This window comes from Schistocerca americana, chromosome 8 (genome assembly GCF_021461395.2).
Source record: "Schistocerca americana isolate TAMUIC-IGC-003095 chromosome 8, iqSchAmer2.1, whole genome shotgun sequence".
NCBI lineage: Eukaryota > Metazoa > Arthropoda > Insecta > Orthoptera > Acrididae > Schistocerca > Schistocerca americana.
The window spans coordinates 383,313,764-383,339,205 of record NC_060126.1 but is presented as its reverse complement, the minus strand read 5'-3'; the positions used below and the strand labels follow the sequence as shown (position 1 = coordinate 383,339,205).

General features: G+C 40.4%; 1 protein-coding gene across 1 annotated transcript in view; it reads left to right on the top strand.

Moving 5' to 3' along the window:
* The window catches only part of LOC124545875 (odorant receptor Or2-like), a 69,650-nt gene extending 51,610 nt beyond the window's left edge, over positions 1-18,040 (top strand). The window contains exons 6-7 of the mRNA XM_047124835.1: positions 15,154-15,309; positions 17,984-18,040. Coding sequence (XP_046980791.1) covers positions 15,154-15,309; positions 17,984-18,040 — 213 coding nt within the window. The remainder of the gene's footprint in view (positions 1-15,153; positions 15,310-17,983) is intronic.
* Positions 18,041-25,442: the final 7,402 nt, after the last annotated feature.

The following is a 25,442-nucleotide window of genomic DNA, read 5'->3' as shown; positions in this document are numbered from 1 at the left end:
CTGGGTATATTTCGTAAACCACATCAAATACTGACGAATCGATTCCACAGACCGAACGTGAGGAGAGGGGCTAGTGTAATTGGTTAATACAAAGCATAAAAAAATGCACGGAAGTATGTTTTTTAACACAAACCTACGTTTTTTTTTAAATGGAACCCCGTTAGTTTTGTTAGCACATCTGAACATATAAACAAATAAGTGCCGTTTGTTGCATTGTAAAATGTTAATTGCATCCGGAGATATTGTAACCTAAAGTTGACGCTTGAGTACCACTCCTCCGCTGTTCGATCATGTGTATCGGAGAGCACCGAATTACGTAGGGATCCAAAGGGAACGGTGATGGACCTTAGGTACAGAAGAGACTGGAACAGCACATTACGTCCACATGCTAACACCTTTTTATTGGTCTTTTTCATTGACGCACATGTACATTACCATGAGGGGTGTGGTACACGTTCGACGGGCGTTTCATAGGACATGGAAGACGCATAAATTGGCCAGCCCGTTCTCCTGATGTTACACCTCTGGACTTCTTTCTGTGGGGTACGTTAAAGGAGAATGTGTACCGTCATGTGCCTACAACCCCAGAGGATATGAAACAACGTATTGTGGCAGCCTGCGGCGACATTACACCAAATTGCAATTGTGTGCAGCAAATGATGGCCACCACATTGATCATCTATTGGCCTGACATGTCGGGACAAACTCTATTCCACTCCGTAATTGAAAACGGAAACAACGTGTGTACGTGTACCTCACCCCTCATGGGAATGTACATGTGCGTCAGTGAAAAAGACCAATAAAAAGGTGTTAGCATGTGGACGTAATGTGCTGTTCCAGTCTCTTCTGTACCTAAGGTCCATCACCGTTCCCTTTGAATCCCTACGTAATTCGGTGCTCTCCGATACACACGATCGAACAGCGGAGGAGTGGTACTCAAGCGTCAACTTTAGGTTACAATATCTCCGGATGTAACTAACATTTTACAATGCAACAAACGGCACTGATTATGTATTTGTTTATATGTTCAGGTGTGCCAACAAAACTAACAGGGTTCCATTTAAAAAAACGTAGGTTTGTGTTAAAAAACATACTTCCGTGCATTTTTTTTTATGCTTTGTATTAACCAATTACACTAGCCCCTCTCCTCACGTTCGGTCTGTGGAATCGATTCTTCAGTATTTGATGTGGTTTACGAAATGTATCCAGCGGTAACGTTAGGTGACTCACCCTGTATACTAGCCAGTGATATTCGTCTACTTTCTGTATGACTTGTAGTTTTCATGCAGTCATGTTATGAAACGCCGGAGATACTTGTGAATTATCCCATATAGCATTTCAATAATCTGAAGAATTTGGCACATAGTATATCCTATATTTTTTAAAAACTTCGTTGCTTATTTTACGCGCTAGTTTGGTGTACTTCGTAGGTCTATTCCTTTTTCTCAATTTCAGTGTACTTCTGAAGGTTCATAATTCAGAATGGTTACTTGGCTGCGTATTTTATAAGCAACTTTCTTCTTTACTTCATCTAATGGTGGCTTAAGCACTTGTTCTTGGGAACTGATATAGCACGCTCAGTCGCTAGTCGCTAGTCCTTTCACGGCATGTGCGAACTGAACATTAGAATGTTATTCCTGCTGAACCTCTCGATATGGTGTTACCATTACCTGACTTGCTGGACTGGCCTCAGGACAAGTGGAAACACTTGTCCTCAAGATGCTGTGGAGAAAGATGATAAAGCGCGCTTGATCCAATTTTATAATATTTATGAGTGATGCCGTACTCATTATCCAAGCCAAATGTATGGATCAGCATGAGCTACGTGCCTGAAGACCATCAAAAATCATCGGGGGATCAGGGTGACCACAGGTGTATTACAGAAGTGACCCCATTTTCAGACTGGGCGGTGGCTGGCGAGCTGCTACTCTCCTTCGTTTACAGTGGACAGGAAAAGAGATGGTGTGCTGGGTACCAGGACATTGATCGTCATACGCATTTTGGAGGAGGAGTGGCGGGCAGTGAGGAAATCCAGCAGCAGTTCATTAACAGTACTCCCGGGCTGTGACGCAGCTCCTTTTAGCTAAAGAGGAGCAATGGTGTACTACTTTTATTAATTTGCGTCTGGATTGGGAACTGCCTTCTGACGCCTAGTATCCTCGTTCGATGATAAAACCCACCACATTGCAATTCATTTGGGGTACTACTATCTGCGGGCGACATTTTAGCAGGATGCGCTTATTTCCCACGTGGGGGGGAAATATACAATTTGGCTGCAGTCTTGTACTTTATTTCTAATTACGATATATGAAATGTGTTGTAATTACAAAGTTTCTGTTCCTCATTACACCTTCCTTAGCGTTTTTGGTAGAAACACATATCGAAATTGACAACTTACTTCAACTGCCAAGTTTTTAGTTTTGAGAACTTTGGCTCTGAGCACTATGAGACTTAACATCTATGGTCATCAGTCCCCTAGAACTTAGAACTACTTAAACCTAACTAACCTAAAGACATCACACACATCCATGCCCGAGGCAGGATTCGAACCTGCGACTGTAGCAGTCGCGCGGCTCCGGACTGAGCGCCTAGAACCGCAAGACGACCGCGGCCGGCTTTTGAGAACTTTCTATACCGTTTTAGGTAGATTATAATTTTGTTTCTCTGCTTTACTGATTTGTTTATTGTGACCATTAAGGTGCCACTTACATTACACTTTTTCTTTTTTAAATTCGCAATGATTTTTCTTCAGCCTTCTCAGTTTGCTCCATCCTACCATCCTACGTCTCAAAGTCGTGTGTGAAATTTGGGTTCATTAGAATAAGGGGCGTGGTAACGCTGGAACTTAAAAACAAATCTATGAACTTCGTAAAACATGACTTGTACACAAAGAGTTCGTTACGTACATAATGTAGGAAGGTTGCTTACTTCAATCTCTTTAAGTGAACTTGTTGTCATTTCACAGATCACACTGATAGGATTACGTGACATATCAATGGCAAACTCAAGCAGAGAGGAGCATAAATGCGCTTAAAAATAAAATAAAACAAAAAGTCACAGTTCATTCAATGCCCGCAATTGTACGTATATTTCGGTAGGTTACTACTTTTCAGGTTTTTTTTATAATTTTTTCTCAGTTCAGCCTGGCTCATTGATGACGTCGAATTTAAGTAGGCTCTCATTCCAGCAACATCGACTGATACTATCTGAAATGTTTCATCGCCACAAGTCAACAGAAGAAGAGTATGTCAAGCAGTAAAGACTCTCTTGATACACCCTTGTGGGAATTTAGAATCAGTGACAGGGAAGCACTTCTCGTGGTAGCTACTATCGAGGCGCTGGATCAAGAATATCGATGGTTATGCCATCAGCACAGGAGAAATGCTACTTAAATCAAGCAGTATTTTAAGGATGAGAAAATTCAGGCTATTACTGTACACTGGCATGTGAAATTACTTTCAGCATTGACAGGTAACGACACGGTAAACAGACACCCTGAGATGCATTCTAATTATGGCAGTGACAAACTTCCTGGAGTGCCGTCATTACCTGGGACTGGAAAAAAGCGGAAAACTAAACGGGTTCTTCAGTCCTATGAAATATCATTAATTCTTGGCATAATGACGTCAAATAAGCATTCTTTTAGAGATATGCGTGTGGAGAAACCATTTGTACTTACCTTACAGACATAAATTCAATCATTCCCAGAAGGGTTTTTGAGTAAAAGAATAGGTCTGACTAAATCAAAATTCAAAATGCTTGGCCTGAAATAGATGTTAATAAATTACAAACAAATGTTAATAAATTACAAAAAATCTGAAGACATTAGTGCAGAGCTCCTGGGTATATGGATCCACTAAAAGCTGTTATTTCTCGCCGACTAGTTTCGGACAAGCAACTATCTTCAAGTCACTTTAAAGAATATCGTTTGGCATTAAATACGTAATTGTGACGTAGCGCAGCATCAGGGACATGTACTTATATCTGCTACTTTATTCATTTCGCATAAATCACCAGCTGATGAGAAATGTATAAAGGCCTTTTAGTGTTATGGAAGCCATCCACCGTGCAAGGTGCAAGACGAAAAATATGTATGTTTTGATAATACTTATCTTCTGGGGTAAATTAGAATTATCTACTCAAAAGAAAAGGAATGTAATTCGTTATATTCGTCCGGTTCTTGCCAATATCTATGTTGAATGACGTTTCTACACCCATATTACTGCTAATGTGTGAGGGATGGGGAGAATTTGGGGGGGGGGGGGGGGTTAATGGGAAAGGAGAGAAGTAAAAAGACTGAGTGCATTGGTGGAATAGAGAGCTGTGTAGTGCTGGAATGGGGAAACAACTGGACCACCCTGTTGCTGAGCAGGTGTCCAGCAGAACGTTCTTCACTTCTATGACTGCTTCACAGCCAGTGCCATCTTGATCCTTCCCACCTAAACCAGCTTTTCTGAATTGTGTCGGTGGGAACTCTCCCTATGTTCCTGTAACCCTCCTGGCTTCAAACGTCGTTAGTCATTGTTCTTAACCATCATCCCCTTCCTGTCCTCATTCCAGCACTATACAGGCCTCTATTCCACCAACATACCCAGTCTTCTTACTTCTCTCCTTTTCCACCAACATCCCTCCCTCTCTGTCCCACCCACCATCTTCCCGACTGGATCTAGCTGCCCCACTCTCCACCCCATCCCAGCACGCTCTCACCAGCACTTTACCATCCCCCACCCCACCGCTACCCTTCTATCCCTCCACCTCCCATCCCCAGCCTTCTCTTTATCCCACCCAGTTGCCTCTCCTTTAATGTCCAGCTGCTCACAGTCTGACTCCAGCTGCCAGAGACTGTGGTCATGTGTGTGTGACTAGCGTTTACGTGAGGGTGTGCCTACATGGAAGTTTTCTATTTTTGACGAAGGCCTTGCTAGCCAAAAGCTAAATTTCCGTCAGGCTTTTTGTTGTGCTTTTTTGCAACTCACCTTCTCCGCTTTATGGTGTGTGGCAACTAGCCTTTTCATTATATTGTTACATTCCATCCAGGATTTTCGATTGTTTGACATTCTATGCAAAGGTTGTCTGCTACGTAAGACAAGTCAAAAAATACAATAGTACATGGAGAAAACGGGAAGAATGACAGTAATACTGCGAGACAGACTCCGCATCGCGTCTATTGCCAGTAGTTAACGTGTCAATAATATTTCCGTTTCCCTAACCAGGTTTCACTCCACATCTCACGTTTGCTCTTTTGTTGCTTTCGTAACACAAGCAAAACGGCTGCCAAAGCCACCGATCGTCATCGGAGATCGACATTTTCTGGTAAACGAACTGATGCTTGTATAAACAAGCCTGAGGTGTGTGGAGGCGAGATTAATTTGTGCATGCTCCAGCAAGCACGCTTGTGTGCTTGTCAAGCATGCAGCTACACGTGTGGCCGACTTTATTGGGCTATATGGTGGCTAGTCTACGCTAGCTGTCCCTGACAGCAAGATAGCTGACGGGCTCAGTAGCCATGCCCCGTGGGGGAGCACGGAACAGCCTGTATTAAGGAGTAGCGGAAGTGAGATTACCGATACTCCTGACACCAGAGACCACATAATACACTACTGGCCATTGAAATTGCTACACCAAGAAGAAACGCAGATGATAAACGGGTACTCATTGGACAAATACATTATACTAGAACTGACATGTGATTACATTTTCACGCAATTTGGGTGCTTAGATCCTGAGAAATCAGTACCCAGAACAACCACCTCTGGCCGTAATAACGGCCTTGATACGCCTGGGCATTGAGTCAAACAGAGCTTGAATGGCGTGTACAGGTACAGCTGCCCATGCAGCTTCAACACGATACCACAGTTCATCAAGAGTAGTGACTGGCGTATTGTGACGAACCAGTTACTCGGGCACCATTGACCAGACGTTTTCAATTGGTGAGAGATCTGGAGAATGTGCTGGCCAGGGCAGCAGTCGAACGTTTTCTGTATCCAGAAAGGCCCGTACAGGACCTGCAACACGCGGTCGTGCATTATCCTTCTGAAATGTATGGTTTTGCAGGGATCGAATGAAGGGTAGAGCCACGGGTCGTAACACATCTGAAATGTAACGTCCACTGTTCAAAGTGCCGTCAATGCGAACAAGAGGTGACCGAGGCGTGTAACCAATGGCACCCCATACCCTAACACCGGGTGATACGCCAGTATAGCGATGACGAATACATGCTTCCAATGTGCGTTCACCGCGATGTCGCCAAACACGGATGCGACCATCATGATGCTGTAAACAGAACCTGGATTCATCCGAAAAAATGACTTTTGCCATTCGTGCACCCAGGTTTGTCCTTGAGTACAACATCGCTGGCGCTCCTGTCTGTGATGCAACGTCAAGGGTAAGCGCAGCCTTGGTCTCCGAGCTGATAGTCCATGCTGCTGCAAACGTCGTCGAACTGTTCGTGCAGATGGCTGTAGTCTTGCAAACGTCCCCATCTGTAGACTCAGGGATCGAGACGTGGCTGCTCGACCAACACGAGCAGCAATGTCGCGATACGATGATCCGCAATCGCGATAAGCTACAATCCGACCTTTATCAAAGTCGGAAACGTGATGGTACGCATTTCTCCTCTTTACACGAGGCATCACAACAACGTTTCACCAGGCAACGCCGGTCAACTGGTGTTTGTGTATGAGAAATCGGTTGGAAACTTTCTTCATGTCAGCGAGTTGTAGGTGTCGCCAGGCGTAATAACATGAGACTTGGGGGTGCGCTGATGACAGAAGGCATGAGTCACATTTCAGTGGTGTCGGTGGAGTCTGTCAGCAGGACGGGTTTCACTAGACATGGCCTGCACCTCAACAGGTATGGAAAGGGGAGGTTAGCAAAGCTTATAGGTGACAGCTTAGGTGGGGGTGGTGGGATCACACATGGGAAAATTCCTGCTGTAGTGGGTGTTAGAGCTGCACCTTTTTAGATTGAAGTCATCTGATAGGTATTCCTGCTTAAGGGAAGTCTCTCTAAGAAAGGAACCACTTTTGACAAAGCTTAAGTATCCGAGTAATGAGGGAATTAGTATATTTCATCAAAACATACAAGGTATTAGAGATAAAGTTAGTGAACTGCTTATAGATGTTGACTCTGAAATTATTGGTATATCTGAACACTTCTTAAATAAGGAGATAATTCAGAGGCTTCCTTTACCAGGATACAGGTTGGCTGACAGCTTTTCGACGAGCTCTTTGCGGTGTGGGGGAGTAGCCATGTATGTGAAAAACGGCATCCCATTTGAGTCAATTGATGTTTCAAAGAACTGCACTGAAAAGGTGTTTGAATGTTGTGTGGGTGTGGTTAAATTTAACGGAGCTAAACTTCTATCTGTTGTTATTTATAGATCCCCAGACTCCGATTTCACAACATTTTTGCTAAAGCTAGAGGAGGTTCTTGGTTCACTTTATAGGAAATACAAAAAGTTAGTTATATGTGGTGACTTCAATATTAATTTTATAAGTGATTGTGCAAGGAAGAGGATGCTGGTTGACCTCTTTAATTCATATAATCTTATGCAAACCGTATTCTTTCCAACGAGAGTGCAAGGGAACAGTAGAACCACCATAGACAACATTTTTGTTCATTCCTCATTACTAGAAGGGCATTCTGTTAGCAAAAAGGTGAATGGCCTTTCAGATCATGATGCACAAATTTTAACTCTAAAAGATTTTTGTGCTGCAACACGTGTTAAACATAGTCATCAGGTGTTTAGGAAAGCTGATCCAGTTGCTGTAGAGACCTTTGTAAACCTTATCAAGGAACAAGAGTGGCAAGATGTTTATAGCGCTGATACAGTAGACGATAAATATAATGCTTTTCTAATGCTCTTTGAAAGTTGCTTTCCGTTAGAACGTTCAAAACAGGGTACTAGCACAAACAGGCAGCCTGGGTGGCTGACTAGAGGGATAAGAATATCTTGTAGAACAAAGTCGCAATTGTATCAAAACGTTAGAAACAGTCAAAATCTAAATGCAGCAGCCCATTACAAACAGTATTGTAAGGCGCTTAAAATGTTATTAGGAAGGCAAAAAGTATGTGGTATGCAGGTAGAATAGCTAAGTCTCAGGATAAAATTAAAACCATATGGTCAGTCGTATAGGAAGTGGCTGGTCTGCAGAGACAGGTTGATGATACAGAATCAGTGCGTAGTGGGAATGTCCGTGTTACTGATAAGTCGCATATATGTACAGTACTTAATAATCACTTTCTGAATATAGCAGGTGAACTAAATAGAAACCTAGTCCCAACAGGGAATCGTATAGCGCTCTTAGAAAAAAGTGTTCCGAGACTGTTACCTGAAATGCTCCTCCATGATACTGACAAGAGGGAGATTGAGTTAATAATTAAATCACTAAAGACCAAGAACTCTCATGGACATCACGGGGTATCTAGCAGAATACTAAAGTATTGTTCTATGTATGTTAGCCCAGTACTTAGCCATATCTGCAACTTTTCCTTTAGGAACGCTCGGTTTCCTGACCGATTAAAGTACTCGGTAGTGAAGCCACTTTATAAAAAGGGAGACATTGATAATGTTGACAATTTTAGACCTATTTCTATGCCATCGGTGTTTGCTAAAGTTATCGAGAAGGTTGTATATACAAGATTACTGGAGCATTTAAATTCACATAATTTGCTGTCAAATGTTCAGTTTGGTTTTAGAAATGGTTTAACAACTGAAAATGCTATATTCTCTTTTCTATGTGAGGTTTTGGACGGATTAAATAAAAGGTTGCGAACGCTAGGTGTTTTCTTTGATTTAACGAAGGCTTTTGGCTGTGTTGACCACAAAATATTACTGCAGAAGTTGGACCATTATGGATTAAGGGGAGTAGCTTACAATTGGTTCGCCTCTTAATTTAAGAACAGAAAGCAGAAGGTAATTCTCCGCAATATTGAGAGTGGTAGTGATGTTCAGTCCCAATGGGGCACTGTTAAGTGGGGCGTTCCCCAAGGGTCGGTGCTGGAGCCACTGCTGTTTCTTATTTATATAAATGGTATGCCTTCTAGTATTACAGGTGATTCAAAAATATTTCTGTTTGCTGATGATACCAGCTTGATAGTGAAGGATCTTGTGTGTAATATTGAAACAGTAACAAACAATGTACTTCATGAAATAAGTTCGTGGCTTGTGGAAAATAATTTGATGCTAAATCACAGTAAGGCTCAGTTTTTACAGTTTCTAACTCACAATTCAACAAGAACCGATATTTTGATCAGACAGAATGGGCATATTATAAGCGAGACGGAACAGTTCAAGTTCCTAGGCGTTCGGATAGATAGTAAGCTGTTGTGGAAAGCCCATGTCCAGGATCTTGTTCAGAAACTAAATGCTGCTTTTTTTACCATCAGAACAGTATCTGAAATAAGTGACACTTCAACACGAAAAGTAGTCTACTTCGCATATTTTCATACGCTTATGTCGTATGGTATTATTTTTGGGATAATTCTTCTGATTCAAAAAGGGTATTTTTGGCTCAAAAACGGGCTGTTCGAGCTATATGTTTGAAAACCTCTTGTCGACCCCTATTCAATAGTCTGGGAATTCTGACATTGCCCTCACAGTATATATTTTCTTTAATGTCGTTTGTTGTTAGCAATATTAGCCTATTCCCAAGAGTTAGCAGCTTTCACTCACTTAATACTAGGCAGAAATCAAATCTGCATGTGGAATGCACTTCCTTGACTCTTGTGCAGAAAGGAGTGCAGTATTCTGCTACATCCATTTTCAATAAGCTACCACAAGAACTCAAAAATCTTAGCAGTAGCCCAAACTCTTTTAAGTCTAATCTGAAGAGTTTCCTCATGGCTCACTCCTTCTATTCTGTCGAGGAGCTCCTGGAAGAGCTAAAAAATTAAGCAAATTCCAGCGTTACAGTGTTGATTTTCATTATTTAAACTTACGACTTGTCACCTGAATATGTTTTTTCTTTTTTTTCATTTTGTCTGTTTCTAATATCGTGTTATAATTTCATGTATTGACTCGTTCCATGACCATGGAGACTTCTCCTTAATTTGGTCCCACGGAACAATAAATAAATAAATAAATAAAATAAACGAAAACAGCATGTCAAATTTAAAAGAACGTTTAATGCTCTAGGAAGGCGAAGTCTTACGAAGCTCGAAATTTATCATGGCTTTCAAAGCGAGATGGTTTTAATAATTTCCACAACGAAACTCTGTCGCGAGATCTGACAAAAAAAATTTTAAAAAATGAGATTCTGGTCTTGTGTGAAGTATCTATATAAACGATTTGGGAGACGATCTGAGCAGCCGTCTTCGATTGTTTGCAGACGACGCTGCCGTTTATCGACTAATAAAATCATCAGAAGATCAAAACAAACTGCGAAACGATTTAGAAAAAATATCTGAATGGTGCGAAAAGTGGCAGTTGACCCTGAATAACGAAAAGTGTGAGGTCATCCACATGAGTGCTAAAAGGAACTCGTTAAACTTCGGTTACACGATAAATCACTCTAATCTAAAGGCCGTAAATTCAACTAAATACCTAGGTACTACAATTATGAACAACTTAAACTGGAAGAAACACATAGAAAATGTTGTGGGGAAGGCTAACCAAAGGCTGCGTTTTATTGGCAGGACACTTAGAAAATGTAACAGAGCTACTAAGGACACTGCCTACACTACGCTTGTCCGTCCTCTTTTAGAATACTGCTGCGTGGTTTGGGATCCTTACCAGATAGGACTGACGGAGTACATCGAAAAAGTTAAAAGAAAGGCGGCACGTTTTGTATTATCGCGAAATATGGTAGAGTGTCACAGAAATGATACAGGATTTGGGCTGGAAAACGTTAAAAGAAAGGAGTTTCTCGTTGCGACGGAGTCTCCTCACGAAATTTCAATCACAAACTTTCTCCTCCGAATGCAAAAATATTTTGTTGATACCGACCTACATAGGGAGGAACGATCACCACGATAAAATAAGCGAAATCAGAACTCGTATGGAAAGATATAGGTGTTCATTCCTTCCGCGCGCTATACGAGATTGGAATAATAGAGAATTGTGAAGGTGGTTCGATGAACCCTCTGCCAGGCACTTAAATGTGATTTGCAGAGTATCCATTTAGATGTAGATGTAGAAAGTACAATAGCGGCAAGACACGATCAATACGTTCACGGTACAATAGCGATGCTAATGTTACCTATGACAGTGCCACAAAAGCCCTGTAGATTTCGGTGGCACGATAAATCGCACACATCTAAAGGTTGGTAGTTCAGTTAAAGAATTACCATTATGAACAACTTAAAATAGAGGAATCACATAGATAATTTTGTGGGTAAGGCGAACCAAAGACTGCGTTTTATTGGCAGAACGTTTAGAAGATGCAACAAATCCATTAAAGAGACTGGCTACATTACGTATGTCCCTCCTTTAAAAGAGTGTTGGTATGTGGTATCGGACCCTTACCAAATATGATTGAAGAAGGATATAGGAAAATTTTAAAAAAGGGTAACTCGTTTTATATTATCGCGAAACAGGGGAGAGAGTGTCAACGATATGATACGCAAGAAAGTGTGGCAGTCATTAAAACACAGGCATTTTTCGTTGCGGAGAGGTCTTTTCGCGATATTTCAAATACTAGCTTTCTCCTCCGAATGCTAAGTTGTTTTGCTGACGCCCACCTACATAGGAAGGAATGATCATCCTGATAAAGAAAGAGAAATCAGGGTTCGCATTAAAAGACTGAGGTGTTCGTTTTTCCCACGCGTTGTTCGCGAATGGAGCGGTAGAGAAATAATGTGAAAGTGTTTGGATGAAGCATTTGCCAGACACTTAAATGTCATTTGCAGAGTATTCATGTAGATGTAAATGGCAATTAAGACATTTTCTGACATTTCAAAAATGCATGATCGTTTCTATAAAGACAATCTGACCCATAAGGATTTGTATTTTTGGAACTGTTTATGAGCCACGTAATTTGAAACTAGCAAAAAAATTCTAAACAAACATTTTTCATCGTGGAGGTGTATCCCGTCTTAGCAAATAAACTAAACACAGATTGTTTCTTGCCACACGTTTTTCACTTCTTTTGTGAGGCTTCTTCAGAAGCCTCTAATACGTAATAGTACATGTTTGTTTTATGTATTAAATATATAATACATTCATTATATAGTACTTATAATTATGTTACTATGTTATGTTTTCTCTTGTTATGTTAGAAACAACTTTTGCAACACAAGTTTAGTGAGCTTAAATTACTTGGTATTTCTTACGACATCTGATATTGTCAGTCCAAGAGTGTCGTATTGGAGATGTATTTTTATTTTATTCAGTCTGCTTACTCCAGATGACCAGCTTTCGGCGTTTTTTCGACTACTTACTTCAGGATGTTTGATGTCTGATGTTTGTTCATTTGCTATGAGTATGCGTGAGTTGTTATGTGTGTATTGTTGTGTGAGTGTGTTACTCTTTATGTAAGTGGATTGGATTTATGCACGTGCGAGTGTGTGTGTGTGTGTGTGTGTGTGTGTGTGTGTGTGTGTGAGAGAGAGAGAGAGAGAGAGAGAGAGAGAGAGAGAGAGAGAGAGAGAGAGAGCCGGCCGGTGTGGCCGAGCGGTTCTAGGCGCTTCAGTCGTGAACTGCGCGACCGATACGTTCGCGGGTTCGAATCCAGCCTCGGGCATGGATGTGTGTGTCGTCCTTAGGTTAGTTAAGTTTAAGTAGTTCTAAGTTCTCGGAGACTGATGACCTCAGACGTTAAGTCCCATAGTGCTCAGAGCCATTTGTTCAATTTTTTTGAACCAGAGAGAGAGAGAGAGAGAGAAAGAGAAGAAGGGGACCAGTCTGGTTATGTTTCACATCTTTTACATCTGTTATTGTTTAGTGGCTAGTATTATCAGTGAGTTATTGCTTATATTTTGGTTGGATCCTTAATTGCTTTCTTGTTAATTGCAAGATCTCTTTGAATATGTAAGTTTCTTTATAGTGCCAGGACATTTTTTGCAATTTTTCACTAATAATTTTCATGTCCTGTTGCATCTTGAATGGTTCATATCTTCGTTTTATCGGGTGTTTGGCGAAGGTAAAATGGCTATCATCATAATTCTTATATTTTTCTTTATACCAATTATTGAAATTTTCGCGTGTCATTCGCTGACACACTGATTCGCATTCTTCACATTCCAACTGATATATACGACGACGTGACAAAATTCATGGAATATCTCCTAATATCGTATGGGATCTCCTTTTCCTCTGCGTTGTGAGGCTCCTCAACATGGCATGGTCTCGAGAAGTCGTTTGAAGTCCCCTGCAGAAATACTGAGCCATTCCGCCTCTATTCCTGTCCATAATTTCGAAAGTTTTGCTTGCTCAGGATTTTGACCACGAAATGACCTGTCGATTATGTGCCATAAATGTTCGACGGTAGCCATGTCGGCCGATCTGGATGGCCAAACCATTCTCTCGAACTGTCCAGAATGGTCTTCAAATCAAACACCAACAATTGTGGCCCAGTGACATAGCGTATTTCTTAGGTACATAAAAGTTCCATCATAGTTGGGAATACTAGGTCCATGGTCTCTAAGTAGCTGAACATAATCATTTCCACTGAATGATGGGTTCAGGTGGACCTGAGGACGGAGTCCATTCCATGTAAACACAGGCCACACTGTTATGGACAACATGGCTTCGTTCGGTCAGCGCCACACTCGAACCCTACCATCAGCTTCTACCAGCTGAAAACTGGAATTATTTGACCAGGCCACAGTTCTCCAGTTGTCTACTGTCCGACCGATATGGTCACGCGCCCACGAGAGGAGAGCTGCAGGTGATGTCGCGCAATTAGCAAAAGCACTCGCGTCGGTCGTCTGCTGCCACAGCCTATTAACACCACATTTCGCCGCGCTGTCCTAACGGATACGTTCGCCGTACGTCCCACACTGATTTTTGCTGTTATTTCACGCAGCGCTGCTTGTCTCTTCGTTAAGTGAAGGCCGTCGGTCACATCGTTTTCCTTGATGAGAGGCATAGCCTTAAATCTGGTATTCTCGGCAGACTATTGACATTGTGGATCTCTAAATGTTGAATTCCCTAACGATTTCCGAAATAGAATGTCTCATGTGTCTAATTCTAACTGCCATTCCGAGTTCAAAGTCTGCTCATTCCCGATCATAATCACGTCGAAAACCTTTTCACATGTATGACCTGAGTACAAATGGCAATGAATCGTCCCCTAAGAAAAATTAGTGAATTACTGTGTTGGTAAACCCCTTACGTTATTTGATTTTCAAACAGCTGAGCAAAACTGAAAGTACTCAGACATTTCTCTCTTTACTTATTCTGAGCATCACTAAACTGTCACACAATATTTTTAGCGCAACGCAATCTGACTTTTAATAATCCCTACAAAAGAATGGCCCTGACTAACAATAACCTACATCTTTCATGAATCACTTACCTCACAAATATCTTCATTGCTCGAACTACTGCAATACAGCGAGCGCAAATACTGCCAGCTAAATAAAAGATTCTAACTACTGAAGGCACTAACTACTGACAGGCATAATTAGCAAATGGAAAATTTTGATAAAGAACAAACAATGTATTCGCCTCAATAGCGTTCAAAAGTCATGATATATATATATCAGTTCATGGCATTCAGTCTTACAAATTTACTCTCTCTGATGGATACACGTCCAGATCATCCGCTCTCAAAACTCCACCATCTCTCTCCCCACATCCACCACTGCTGGCGGCTCACCTCCAAATGCGCAACGCTACGCGCTGTTAACAGCCAACTGCCCAACACTACAATAGCGACTATTTCAACAATGCCCACCAGCCACAGACTGCACACAGCACAGCCAGTGATTTTCATACAGAGCGGTAGGTGACGTTACCGACATAAAAACCTAAACAGCCTACTTACAACAGGTCCACCAATGCATTGTCCTTATATATCGCAGTCCAATGATTTTTGCCACCTTCATGTACCTGCACCTTGGTGTTTATCTGGTTTGTCTATGGCTGGTTGTAAATGTGATTGTAGTGTGTTTTGTTACATGGTAATACTCGTATTTATGAAATCTTCCAGTTCACTTGACATCTGGTGTACGTGCTACGAGGCAGACTAATGCGTTGGCTGTTGACAGGCGGAGGCGCTGTCGGTGGCGGCGTACAGCTGCCAGTGGGTGGAGGCCAGCAGGCGCTTCAAGCGCTCCCTGGCGATCGTCATCCTCCGGGCGCAGCAGCAGCTCGTCATCACCGCCGGCCATCTCTACCCAGTCAACAGGACCACCTTTGTCTCGGCAAGTGTCCACCATACAGCCTTCTACGCTGACACTGTACGAGGCTCGTTTATCCATCTTTTACAAACGGTCGTTAGGTGACGGTATTCACATGTGAGGTTACTATAGATTTAAAAATTTTGCGATTTTTCATTCATAAAACAACTGCCCTCAGAAATTGATAGAGTAGTTTGAATACAGTGAGCTTTTCAAGAAACAGAGTTGGGAAAACTGGAAATTTCACTTGAATGTTTTAGTCAGAAGAGCTACACCACCTTACCAATAAAGTGATACAACAGAAGGGGAGGAGTAAACGAAATGAAACTTCTCTAGTTGAGAGAGTATGTAATGTTATTACTAAGATGAATAAATTTATCGAGAACTTGGAAGTACGAGCCCACTTATCAGTGTTGCACTGCAACCCTCTGGCTGGTGTACATGCACTGATTCGGCTTGAAAGGGTGTCACCAAGCCGTAGGATCCTGTACTGTGGCAGCTTGGCATACAACCGTTGTAAGTGGTACTTGACACCCTGGATGCTGGCACTAGGATAGGATTGCCGTCTGTGCTGGTCCCACGTGTGTTCTCTTGGCGACTGGTCTGAGATCTTGCTGGCCACTGGAGTACCTCGACATCATGCAAACAATTCATAGAGGTACACGCCACGTGCAGACAAGCATTGTCCCCCTGAAATTTATCGTCACGATACTGCCCCACTGCACGTGCATGAGGTCGTAGAATGTCCATGATGTACTGTTGTACTGTCAGAGTTCCCTCAGTCATTACTAGCAGTGATCTGAAGTTATACTCAATGAGTTTCCACACGGTGACACTATCAATAACATCGCTGTGCCTCTCCAGAACTTCAGAAGGCTGCGACATCTTCCCAGGTCGCCACCATACTAGTCGACGACGGTCGTTTGAGGCAGTTCAAAAAAATGTTCAAATGTGTGTGGAATCTTATGGGACTTAACAGCTAAGGTCATCAGTCCCTAAGCTTACACACTACTTAACCTAAATTATCCTAAGGACAAACACATACACCCATGCCCGAGGGAGGACTCGAACCTCCGCCGGGACCAGCCGTACAGTCCATGACTGCAGCGCCTACGACCGCTCAGCTAATCCCCCGCGGCTGAGGCAGTGCAGAACTGACATTCATTCCTGAACACGCTGCGACGCCGTTCACCCGCAGTCCCAACTTCCCAGCCACAGCACCAGTCCAAACACAGCCGTTTGAGTTGTGTGTTAACTGCAGCCTACACATGCAGCGCTAATTCCCTATCCCAGGAACTGTTAATTTCCATCCTGTAGGGTACGGGATGACAGAATGTTCCAGGGAGTCCATTGCTTGTTCTCGGATGGCAGACGCAGATGTCAATGTGTTTCGAGGTGCTTGCTGCACAGTACGGCGCTATTCTCTTGTGGTGGTCAGACATTGTTAACCGGAGCCTTGACGAGTATACCCTCCCGTTAGCGTTAGCTAATTCGTCTCGTTTGCCAGAGGTTTTAGCAAAATATTGATACGAACGTATCACTAAGCATGTTGTGTAACTGCGCAGTGTTCATCCTGATTATCGAAGTTGTCTCGTGTCGAAAATCAAAATACAATAAATAACAAGTTTTATGCTTACAGATGCGAGAGAAGGCGTGTGCTCCAGACGCACCACGCCGCGTTCACCTGGCCGGACGGGCGGCCGGTGTCCAGCAGCTAGTGGCGCGTGGCCGGTGGCCGCTTTAGGGCGTAGAAACTCTCTGGCATAGCACTTCTGATCTTGACATAGCCACGAACTCTGGTGCAGAAGGTTTTGCAACTATTAGTGGGTTAGAAAGTGAAGCAAATTATCTTTGAGATTCCATCAGACTGATATCTTCAGCAGACGGACGAAATGCAGTTAAAAAACAACAAAGGAATGAATGGACTCTAACTCGTGGCTTTTTCGTCAAAACTGCGCAGCGGTTACCACTAGTCTATGAGTAGATACAGCACTGTATGTACTCGAATGAGAGATGGGAGATGAAACGTCCTCCAGACACCTCTGTATCCTACGGTGTTGCCAGAGCGTGCAGATTGCAGGACTTGAAATCCTATGGGGCGAACTGTTTTGCTGCTGTCAAGTGTACAAATGTCGCGGTGGCCTGTCCTTATATACACATGGCACTGACTGTGTCAAAATGTAGTTTTATGCCCGTGCAAGCTTGAGTGTGAAAAGAGGATGCAGCTGAGCAATGCTGCAAGTAAACTCCCCACTGATTGATTCTTTTTGTCACTGTATTAATACAAATCCATGCAACGCACAGATTTCACGTACGAGGGTTTCTTTCTTTTACAACGAAGATTACTAACAGTCTCGTACGTTGTAAAAGTCAAATATTGGAAAGAGCAGTTTTATCAGTAGTAAAATGAAAAATATTTCAACAGCATGAAGAATCAAATTTGTAATTTTTGACAAAGAATTAAATTTGTGTATCTTAACGTTGTTAATGACAAAATTCCAAAAATGTGGCTTACATTAAATGATTTATAATACATAGCTCATGCTATATTGTGCCATTAGAGGTGCCCAACTCTAGCCTATGAAAGATTAACAGTTATTCTTGATATTAGTGTTCTCAAAGCCATCTAAAAGTTAGCTGTAAACTATGTTGTATTTTGGAAGGATTAAGAGCGATCTAATGTCGGTGTTTTTTGCAGCTTGTGAATGCATCTTACTCGTATTATGCGCTGCTGGGACAGATCAACAAGCGTTGATGGGTGGCTTCTTCTGTGAGAATGTTCCACAATGAAGATGAATATGGACTTAACGATCTCTGCAAGCAGTATGTGTTAGGGATCTACTCATTTCGCTGGTCATTGTGCAAAGAATGAAACTATCTGAGAACTGTATTACTTACCCTTGTAAATCATCGTTAGAAAAACTTCTGTAATCACTTAAGCCTTTGTAGATTATTGTGTTGAACATATTATTAGTAAGCCTAATAGGACTAGAGAGAGTACAACATCATTTCCAGTTTGTTTAATATGATTGTATATGCACTGGGTAGCATATTTGCACTAATATTGTCTATTTGTAAACGTATTAAAAAATAAATGCAAATTAACACTTGAGGTGCGTCTAGTTTTAGAATCAGCGTTTACTGTCCTTCTGTCAAATAAATGAAACTTGCAAAGAAAATCTATTTCAAAATGTTTTCGAAATTCCATAGTTAAATGAAGCACAGCACTGAATGCTACACTGCTTAAAATATTTCATATGTCCTCCATTCATAATTATAAGATAGGAATGTAATACATAACAGTTTGTAGTTACTGGTACCAATGGAGATCCGTGCCACTCAGAACTGACTCTTGGAAACAATACTTGCAGTATGAAGGGACACTAAGCACTGAAGTCATTAGTCTTTTGCCTACTTTTTTCTATCTTTCCATACCTACTTTAGTAAAAGTGGTTGATCATCTGATACGATCTCTAATGTTTCCTGTGAATGTTTAATTAATGGTGTGTGTCTGGATGTTAAACCAAGTTATTGTTTTCATTTTATACACATCATTTCGAAGACTGACACAATCATCTTCTATGATTTACCTATACATCTCTTCACTTCTGTTCATTAATAGGCTACTGTGAAATTTTCACTTTAAATCAGCAGAAGAGAATGGTTTCATCACCCGCTTCAATGAAGTATACTGCATCTAGTATCTTGTAAAATCTTCCTCAGTAGATAGCTGCAAACTTTAACTTTTTCTACTACGACAGATTTCGAATTCACCTACAGTAATATAGCTACCAACTACTTGGCCCATTCACGGTGTTTATGGGGCTTCCACTTGGCGGTGCTGTAGTCTCACATAGTTCAAGGGTCTGTCACTAGTCGCCTAGAAGGTGGCAAACTAATCCAGTTATTTTACTGAAAAATTGATCTGAAATTTGTGCTATATTCAGAAGAATCCAAACAACCTAACTTTTTGAAATATGCTCAAAAGTATCAGAATAATATGAATTTCATGCTGTGTCCAAAAGTACTTGAACAATCTGAATTTTCCTGCAATGTTCAAAAGTATTTACACTTGGTCTAATTCAAAATTGAATATATCTACATCAGCAATAAGTTTCAATAAAAAACATGTCTACAGCCTCTCTAATTAAAGTGGATAAATGTTATTTACACACCTAAATTATTCTATAACTGTAAAAAAAACATGAGGCAGACAAGAGAGTAATAATTACTATGATATTGTCATGTCATCACATGCTCGTAATTGACAGCATCACATCATAGTCGTTGATGTCACCATGGTATTAGCTTTAATAGCTGGTAAAATATTGTGATATCGTAAGCTGTTTCGTTTTCATGATTGCTTTAAACTGTTTTGTAAACATAGCCTCATATATGGAGCATTTTGTCACAATTTTTCTGTAACATGGTGATGTATGGATGGACGAAATATCGTGTATTATTCACTGTGTGATGCCACAAGACAGTATTATCAGCAGAAAATAACAAACTATACTGCAAAATAAAGTTAATACCCTAACATGGGGGCACTATAATATTTAGGTGACTTTCATATCAGTTTTTCGTCTAAATTAACATTGTTTACTTTGGCAAAATAGTTGAAACTATTCTCATCGATAAACAAACTTTAATTTGTAAATTAGATCAGCAGAAGTGCCGATTTGTGTCTTGTAATTTTATGGGACCCATTTCTATGTAGTTGAGTTTATTTAATGCGTAGTACAAAGATCGAATTAAACTCATCAACTAAAGTGTTAGTTATATCAGTAGTGGCAAAAAGCAAGCTGCATTAACTCAAATAAGTGATAGAGACAATTTAGATGTGGAGGTATTTAACTGATGATCCCTTGTACCTTACAAAGTGTGTTACAAATATTAAACTTTACTCTTCTAAAAGTGCTGCTTAAGCTATATATTTTATCAGTAGTATTCACTATGTGGCCATATGTATTTTTTTAATGTTGCAGAACAAATTACGACAGTAATGCCACACTTTCTTTGCATTAAAAATCTTATATGTTTTGAGAAATGACATAATTTTATTTTGTTGGAGAGTTCGAATTTTTGTTCACCATCTGACATGTGTAATTGTACTTGCAGATTACGATAAGCAAACTGCAGATGCTTTGTATTCAAAATCGTTGCGTAAACCGGTAAACGATTTTGTTTTGATGCAAAGATCATGTTTTCAGGATATCAAATTTTCCTTGTTTGTGTGGAACCTCGTACACCACTGTCTCTGGTTATGTTTACATCTCATATTTGGAGAATTATGAAATTCATATTTCTATATTACTGAACGTATGTGGTTTAAGTGATATAAATATGTAATTTAAGTGATATAAAGGTCATGTCAAAACAATTTCTTCCACCTAAAACGTTGCTTGCTCTTTGCATTTGCCTTTTACTAAGTTGCGTGTTTACGTGTCGTATTTTGGAGCATCATCATTAAAATCGTGCTATTATTTATTAACTGACCGTGTGAAGAAAAAGAGAGATACAATCTGTAAATGTTTAATAGAATCTTACGCTATAGTTCCGATCAGTAACTGTTGCATCCTGCCTTAAAAGTTCGTTTTGTATATAACCTGTAGTAGGCATCGAGCAAGGTGACACAGTTTTTAGCAGGGGGATGACCATTTAAATACCTATCCGAGAATCTACATTATGTTTTTTGTGTTGTCTCTAATTTGCTTCTGGCAGGTTCACATCCTCTGTAAACCGAGCTTCTGCTTCATCTCTAATGACCGCACTGTTGATGGAACTTTAAACTCTAATCTTTTTTTCTTCCTTCCTTTAGTGGGCCCAAATAAAATGTAATAAGAAGCATTACTGGCCAATGATTATATTTTTCTAGTGAGAATGAGATCCATTATCTTCTCTGCATTCCCCTAAAATGGAGTTTAGTGAGGTGAAAAATTTACTGAAAACGTATTAAAAACCAGGTGATCATATTTCTATTGACAAATGTTAGAGTCAAGTCGGACACAGAATTCGTCTTAGTGAGGAACCTTGATCATATTTTTTTTTTTTTTGTAATCGTTGCGTATGCTTACACTTCTATTTGGAAGTTAATGATTAGATTTCGGTAAACTCTTGAGAGAATCTTCACACAGTAAGCCAATTCGTAAATGTTAAAGCCTTCTTCGAAACCACGTTTTGAACATTAGGGCCTCAAATTGGAACGTCAAAATCTTGCTTAGCATTTTATTTTCAACCGCATACGTTTCGTACAGTTATGAAACAATTCAGACGTGGAATTATGGTTGTGGCAATCGTGTCTTTGGTGTCAAGTATAAGTTAGGCATTATTTGCACTCTTCCTGTAACCAACAGAGAACAGATATTTAGACTGCCTAATTGTCTGTGCAGTGGCCTGCTGACAAAAGTATTTTAGCTAACATTTGTTTTGTGTCATCATAGACTTGGTCAGTTTCATTGTAGTACGTAGCCCGATTTAAACCTAAGCTCCTTGTACAGGTACAGATAACGACACCTGTTCCACACAAATCAAATCTAACCTTACACATCTTTGCTCCAGCGTACTAGTAACGCTAAAGGGGAGGCCCAATTGTACTAGAAGGTTGCGGTTTGGCACTCACAGTTCGGTTTTGCACATAAGCGAGCGAGTTTACCCGGAGCCTTCATAATGAGAGATTCGTGAGTGTATACTTTGCGTGCAGTTTGGTATAAAAGTTATTAATTTGTAGAAATGAGGTTATTCAGGTTAGCATATGACTGGTAAATTAAAGCTGACCGTAAAGAAACTGCCAGCAATGACAAACTCGATTCAAACGATAGTAACTGTATGAATTCTGATGCAGAGGCAGTATGATTTGGCTAGTGGGAGTAACCTTGCTTGTGTTAAAAGTATAATAAATCGAGTGCTCTCAAGCCAGTGTGAACCTCATTTAACCTCATCACATTATTGATGGTATTTTGGCGAGATTTATGATCAGAATTATTGGAGTGGTAATAGGGCACGTTTCTAGAATCGTAATTGTTAGTACGTCTGACATAGAGTACTGGCCACAAATTGACGCAAATAAGACAGCAACTAGGAAACTTTCGTTAAACTGGAAGACAATTAATAACTAACCATTTAAGCCAGAATATACTAATAGCAGATGGGACCATGAAGAACAGCCCAGGAGATCTGACCATACCCCAAACTATAAGCGTGGGAAACATGATCACACTCAAAATGACCATTTAGAAAATCTTAATGGCGAGAGGAGATAGCGGATGTATTACTTTTGTACAATTGAGAAAGGAAGCACAGAATTTAATAAAGCAAAGGATATTAGAATTTATGGAAAAGAATAAAAAGAATACCGAAAAAATTAAGTGATTAGTATCAAGTAGGTATGGGAGAATTTGAGAAAAAACTGACAGGAATGGAAAAATAACGGAAGATGTGTTAGGCGAACAAGAAGATCACTCCAACAAAATTGAAGAAGAACTCAATAGCAGTGCTGCGTGAAAGGAAAAAAAAAATTGGTGAAGCAGAAACGATTTGCTGTCGGACCTGAGAGAAATAAGACATCGTATTGAAGAACAAGACAAAATCTTTTAAAAAAATAGAAAATTTGAAAAGAAACTGTGAAATGTGACTGTAGGATGTAGCTCGGGTAGAACAAGAAACAGAGAAATGAGCACAGGACACGCAGCTACCAGTGTCAGAACACACGGAACCAGCACCATACAATGGATTGTGCGCGGCAAAAGTTTCTGTGGAAGGTAAAAAAGAAGTTATGAAAAATCAGATGAAACAGCCCAAAAAAGTACAGCAGGATGTACCACAGAAAGAACCGAATGTGGACAGTATGAGCCAAGTGGCACAGGGCACGCAACAGCCAGGGCGAGAACGTATACAGCAAGTTGCAAGTGACGAACTGCAACTCACAGAGGTTTGCACTGAAAAGAAGACAACAATAAAGGCTAGAAACGAAACACCTCTAGAATTAGTGCAAAGACTCACGATCAAAAAGTTCCGAGCAAAACAAAGCATTTTCTTGGGAAAATAAATCGAGAGAAATCAGTTTCTCGACTTGCAGGATGACGAACAAAATGCTGGACTTTGCAGCAATATGCGGACAAAGCGATCGAAATGAAGTAACGCCTGATAGGTATGCAAAACACGCAACTTACGGGTAACGTTGTTACGATCTCAACTGACTAAAGCTTCTAGGAAAATTATCGAAGTGTACAGTTACTTGTGGTAGTCTACGGGGCCTGCTTTAGTTTTGCAATTCTACTGCCAAAGGTTGTGTATAAGTAGATGCAAATTTCATGACACAGGGACTTAAATACATATGCTTTACATTGTCACGTGCCCAGCTTGCAAACTGTTAGAGAAAAATATACTGCATGGACATACCGTTCTGCTCTGTTTATGTGAAGAAATGGTGAGAGCATTGACGCAGTGTTATGAAGAATTGCGAAGAAACGTTATGGATAAAGGAGAGAAAATGAGATTCTGAAGAGTTAAGAAAAAAATTAGGTGAATTTGTGTGGCATAGGAATATAAATAGGAAATATGTTTCATGGGAGACAACATTGGAGAGAAAGTACTGGAAGTATTGGGTGTGGCTCGTAGTAAACCGGTAGGTGTATATGATATCATGATCACTAATAGAGGCAATTGAATTTCGATGTAAGAAGAATCATTAAAACATGCTGAACTTTGAGAGATGATTTGTTCCATGATATAATTGATATCACGCGCCTATAACAGGAAGAAGCAAGAAGACTAACAGTAATATAAGTAGTTTAGTGTAAGGAGCTGAAGTTCCAAAACTACCGTCACGTAGGAAGTAAAAGGAAACAATGCAAGCTTATTTTGTACTTAGGTTAAACACGAGTCACTTTCTTTTCAAAATCCAATTACAACTGGTCTTTACTTTACCTCTTTTGAACTAAGTGACCTGCTCTCAAGACAAAATTTGTTTTAACTAATGCTATTGCATTTCTGTCATAGTACTTTTCTTTCCATATGACCCATTACCTACAAGCCGCTCAATTAAATAACATTTAGGTGGGTTGTATGTATGACAAATCAGACAGCTTGTGTAATAAGGCCTGTTTAAATTGTATACAGTTCTCGTTCCATAGATCCAAAAATGAGATGATTCTCGGTGGTGTGGAACATGTCAGAAGGTGACAGTAACGAACATGTTTGGAGTGCAATTACATTTTTGTCTTGTTATTAATAATGATGAGAGATAAGGAAGAGAGCGAAGCTAACTGTCCACATGTAGTATTGCATAATTCCCCTTTACAAGACACTGCGAAAAGATTACGAATTCTTTGGCCTCCGTGAATTACAGCTTACAAATGAACCGTACGAAATTCCTCTCACCGATTTCATCCACGTTGACAGGGTGAGGGCGGCACAACTATGACATCAACAAACGTAATCAGAAACACACAACTCTCAACCGTTTTCAAGAAAATCTAGATTGAAACTTTTAAGGGTTCTTATAAACTATGTATAGTCGCTGTTATTCAAGGAGTCCGCAGCTGAAGGAGTATGTGCGCAGTTCCACAAGCCCAACGTCTTTGGGGCGAATATCGCTGCTGGCACTTTTTCTCATTCCCAAGGTATTCTAAAAGATTTATTGTGACTGTGCAGGTTATCAATACCTAATAAATTATTTGAAATTTTCAAAATCTTTATACTGAAAAACAGGATTTTTCTCTACAATTTTGGAAGTAGGTTCCAACTGTAACCATACTCGGCGTTCACTAGACGTGAGGCATGTCGCTATTTGTTGCTTTCTATATTTCTACGATCCTAATTCGTGCAGTCCTCCATAGCTTACACATTACATTTGTCACATATGTAGATACAATGATATAAATAAAATCACTATAATGATATGATTGAAAGTTTTCGTGTATTCTTTTTATTTCCACATAAAAAATTTTCTCCTTTTCGCAGGATAAAGATTATTAAAACAGTAAATGAATCGAGTATGAAAGAAAAAAAGGATACCAGTAATGAGATTCGATCCGCAGACTTCCCGCTTATGAAATAAAGTACTCATTCGTTTTGCTGAGGATTTTTTGAACGGTAGCAACGATACAAAGTATAGAAGGGCATCTAAAAGTTTCAAACTCGATTTTCTCGAAAAC